The 4,181-nt window shown below is 41.6% G+C and overlaps 1 protein-coding gene across 1 annotated transcript in view; it reads right to left on the bottom strand.

Annotated features, from left to right (window-relative positions):
- The window catches only part of LOC102192625 (protein NLRC3-like), a 13,571-nt gene extending 9,612 nt beyond the window's left edge, over positions 1-3,959 (bottom strand). The window contains exons 1-4 of the mRNA XM_005742336.1: positions 3,778-3,959; positions 3,458-3,642; positions 1,543-3,364; positions 694-867 (exon numbers count right to left, since the gene is read on the bottom strand). Coding sequence (XP_005742393.1) covers positions 694-867; positions 1,543-3,364; positions 3,458-3,642; positions 3,778-3,959 — 2,363 coding nt within the window. The remainder of the gene's footprint in view (positions 1-693; positions 868-1,542; positions 3,365-3,457; positions 3,643-3,777) is intronic.
- Positions 3,960-4,181: the final 222 nt, after the last annotated feature.

Raw genomic sequence — 4,181 nt, 5'->3', positions numbered from 1 at the left:
TGAAGTAAACCTGCTAGGGGGCAGGTTAGCTTCACGGAGTGTGTCGTCATAGTGACTCACTCAGAATTAATCTAAACTCGCTTTGTGAAACCGAAAACCCAGAGTTTTCGTTAACTCAGGGTATACTTACTCAGAGTTTGCACTAAACCGGCTTCCTGAAACAGGGCCCTGGACACCCAAACCTCAAGGCTCATATAATTGGCATTAATTATGGAGCTCCTCCTGGTTCTGTGATGGGACCAAATGTATTTGCATTATGCATTCTTCCCTTAGGCAGTATTATTAGAAGGCATAGAATACATTTGCATTGCTATGTTGGGGTGATACTCAACTTTATCTGTCTATCTGTCAACAAAAACAGACAAACACACCAATTAATTAAACTGAAGAAATGTAAAGGTATAAGGACCTGGATCACCTCCAATTTACTGCTTCTAAATTAAGATAAAACTGTGGTTATTGTATGTGGGCCTAAAAATCATAGGAACATGTTTTCAAGTTTTTCATTCAGTGGGAATGAAACACATATTGTGATGACTCTATGGGTCTTCATATTTTAATGTAAAGCAGCTTGAGTTCACTATTGTTGTGATCTGGCACTATGTAAATAAAACAGAATTGAAATTAAATTGAATATTGACATTCAAATTATTACAATATGTTCAAAATAAAAGACAGTCTTGATGAACTGACCTTAGAGTCTCCAGCCTACAGTTTGCACTCTCTAGGCCAGTAAACAGCTGCTTCAAAGCTGAATCAGGGAGTTTGGCTCCACTCAGGTCCAGCCCTGTTAGATGGGAGGGACTGGACTTCAGAGCTGATGCGACAATTTCACAGTGACTTTCTGAGAGTTCACAGCTAGAAAGCCTGTGATGGAAAATATATCACCACACATGTTATAAAGTGGACAAATGAGTTTTCCTCCATTTGATGAGAAACACTTGAAAAATTTCGAGCTTCATCTACATAAGTGGAACATTTAAAGTCTGTTATCCAAACAGTATAGAAATTAAACTAAAATTAAACTAACCGAACATCATCAGATTCAATATTAGCACAATTTAAAATTGCTGTAACTGAACCATTACTTAAAATCAGTTACTTATTCCGCTTGTGGTAGCTAACTATAATTTGAATTTGAAAGACAGAGATCCTCTCTACTTTTAAGACTAGCCTTTAAAATGTACTTTTTGTATTGCAAGGGCTGGATGAGGTGGCCCTGAACCATCACTTTGTTATTCTTCTATCATCTCATGCTGGGAATTTTCCATAATGAACTCTTTTGCAAGCGCCTGGGTATGAGATAGGCCACCATGAACTACTCAAAGATGCAAGTAGGTCAGACAATGTAAGACTGACAGTGGCAATGTGGCTATTCTAGCAGACAGGAAATCAGACAGAATGACCATGAGAAGCTAGAAAAGTACTGTCAAAAGATCTTGTCAATTTCTGCAGGATGAGTCTTTCTCTCATGTAATCGGTACTTTAGAACATAGATTTGAGCACAAATTATTTTTTGATGATAACTATATCTGGTCTTACCGTGCCTTTCTGCAGTTTCTTATAGCTGGAATAAGTCTTCGTTGTCCCTCCTTTGATGTATTATACTTATTCAGGTCCAGGTCATCCAGAACCTCCTCTGACATCTGGAGCATGTAGGCCAGAGCTGAGCAATGGATGTCAGATAGTTCCTTCTCTGATCTGTTTTCTGATTTCAGGAACTCTTGGATCTCCTGATGTACTGAGAAGTCATTCATCTCCATCAAACAATGAAAGATGTTGATACTTCTATCAGGAGAGATTTTATCACTCTTCATCTTCTTCAGATTATTGATGACTCTCTGGATAATTTCTGGACTGTACTCCATCTTATTGAGCAGACCTCCTAAGAGTCTCTGGTTGTAGTCTAGTGACAGGCCATGAAGAAAGCGGACAAATAGATCCAGTTGGCCATTCTTACTTTGGAGAGATTTCTGCATGACAGTGGAAAGAAAGTCCTCTTGAAAATAGATGGGCATACCATCATCAAAATCATCAGTAAATAAATCTGGAAAATCATTCCTCAGAAACTTCTCCAGCACCTCTTCCTTCCTGTTGCTGTAACAGTGGAACATGTAGACAGCCGCCAGAAACTCCTGAATGCTCAGATGAACAAAGCAGTAGACTGGTTTCTTGAAGATCGCACACTCTCTTTTTAAGATCTCTGTACAAATGCCTGAGTACACTGAGGCCTCTGTGACATTCAGACCACACTGCTCCAGGTCTTCTTGGTAAAATAGGATGTTTCCTTTCTCCAGATGTTCAAAGGCCAGCCGCCCCAGCTTCAGGAGAACATCCCTGTCAGCCTGCATCAGCTCCCGTGGACTCGTCTCATGTCCCTCGTGGTATTTGTGCTTCTTTCTCTTTGTCTGAACGAGCAGGAAGTGTGAGTACATGTCAGTCAGGGTCTTGGGCAGCTCTCCTCTCTGCTCTGTAGTCAACATGTGCTCCAGAACCGTAGCAGTGATCCAGCAGAACACAGGGATTCTACACATGATGTGGAGGCTCCTGGATGTCTTCATGTGGGAGATGATTCTGCTGGACAGCTCTTCATCACTGAATCTGCTCGTGAAGTACTCCTCCTTCTGGGCGTCAGTGAAACCTCGTACTTCTGTTACCCTGTCAACACATATAGTAGGGATCTGACTGGATGCTGCAGGTCGGGAAGTTATCCAGACGAGAGCCAAGGGAAGCAGATTCCCCTCGATGAGGTTTGTCAGCAGCTCGCTGACTGATGACTTCTGTGTGACATTAGACACAAGCTTCCTGTTGGTGAAATCCAATGAAAGTCTGGTTTCATCCAGGCCGTCAAATATGAACAAAAGTTTACAGACAGCGAGCTTCTCTGCTGTGACCTTCTGTAATGCTGGATGGAAAATATGGAGCAGCTCTAGAAGACTGTACTGCTCATCTGTGATCACGTTCAGCTCCCTGAATGAAAGCAGAATCACCACACTGATGTCTTGGTTCTCCAAACCTTCTCCCCAGTCCAGAGTGAACTTCTGTACTGAGAAGGTTTTTCCAATGCCGGCAATGCCATTTGTTAGAACAACTCTAATGGGTCTCTGTTGGTCAGCCAAAGCTTTAAAGATGTCCTGGCACCTGATTGGAGTGTCATTGATGGTCTTGGAAGCTGTCTCCAGCTGCCTCACCTCATGTTGGGTATGAACTTCTTCACTCTGTCCCTCTGTGATGTAAAGTTCAGTGTAGATCCTGTTGAGCAGAGTCCCACTTCCTGTTTCATCACTTCCTTCAGTCACATGTTCACATCTCCTCCTTAGACTGATTTTATGTTCATCTAATACCTCCTGCAGACCAACATCTGCTAAAAGAAAGAAAAACAATGATGCTAAATAGATAGAAAACTCTTTAATACCCATCACAATAAGAAGTCCAGGCTTTAGATGTTCAGTCGTACTTTGAGCACAACCTCTCTGACTGGCGGTCTGCAGTCTGGACCTGCATCCAAACTGTGGACACAAGGAGTCTCTCCCTTGTCTGCAGAACCCGTGTCTACAATTGGTAGAGACTGGATCCTTCAGGATGTCCTGACACAAAGCACAGTAGGACAGCTGCTCCTCTACACTAACATGACTCTTCTCTCTGTGGACATGAAGGAAAAAATATTCTGACCAGAAAAATACACAGTAAAGTCAGAAATATAAATATAAATATAATTAAAATATAAATATAATTATATAAATATAATTACTCAGTTCAGCAGAAACAGTCTCTTACTTTTTGTCTAAGGTTGCGGGTTCATCACTGAAGTCTGGATTATGCTCTTTGGACCAATCACTCTTCGCAGACACACAGCTAGATTCTGCAGATGATGTGATGTGTATGTGGTGTTGATCTCTGGAAACACAAACAAAGCATGAACAAACTAACCCCCCCCCCCCAAAACCCTTGTCATTCATGGACATAAAATGTTTTTTGTGGGGTTTTTTTTTCATGGCAGCTTTTGAGACAGTTTTGGGTTTTGCCATGAAACTAGGCTGAGCAGTCAGGCCACTGTGATTAAGAGAGGATTTAAGAAGTCCTCACTTGTAACTTCCTGATTGCATCACATTCAAAAGCACAGACTATTGACTCAAACATGGGCTGCGGGTAGTCCAACTTTTCCAAAATGGCACATTATT

Source organism: Pundamilia nyererei, unplaced genomic scaffold (genome assembly GCF_000239375.1).
Source record: "Pundamilia nyererei isolate P.nyererei 1_Seehausen unplaced genomic scaffold, PunNye1.0 scaffold00119, whole genome shotgun sequence".
NCBI classification, from domain to species: domain Eukaryota; kingdom Metazoa; phylum Chordata; class Actinopteri; order Cichliformes; family Cichlidae; genus Pundamilia; species Pundamilia nyererei.
Note: the sequence above shows the minus strand (reverse complement) of the source record. Positions and strands in the feature narration are given on the sequence as shown.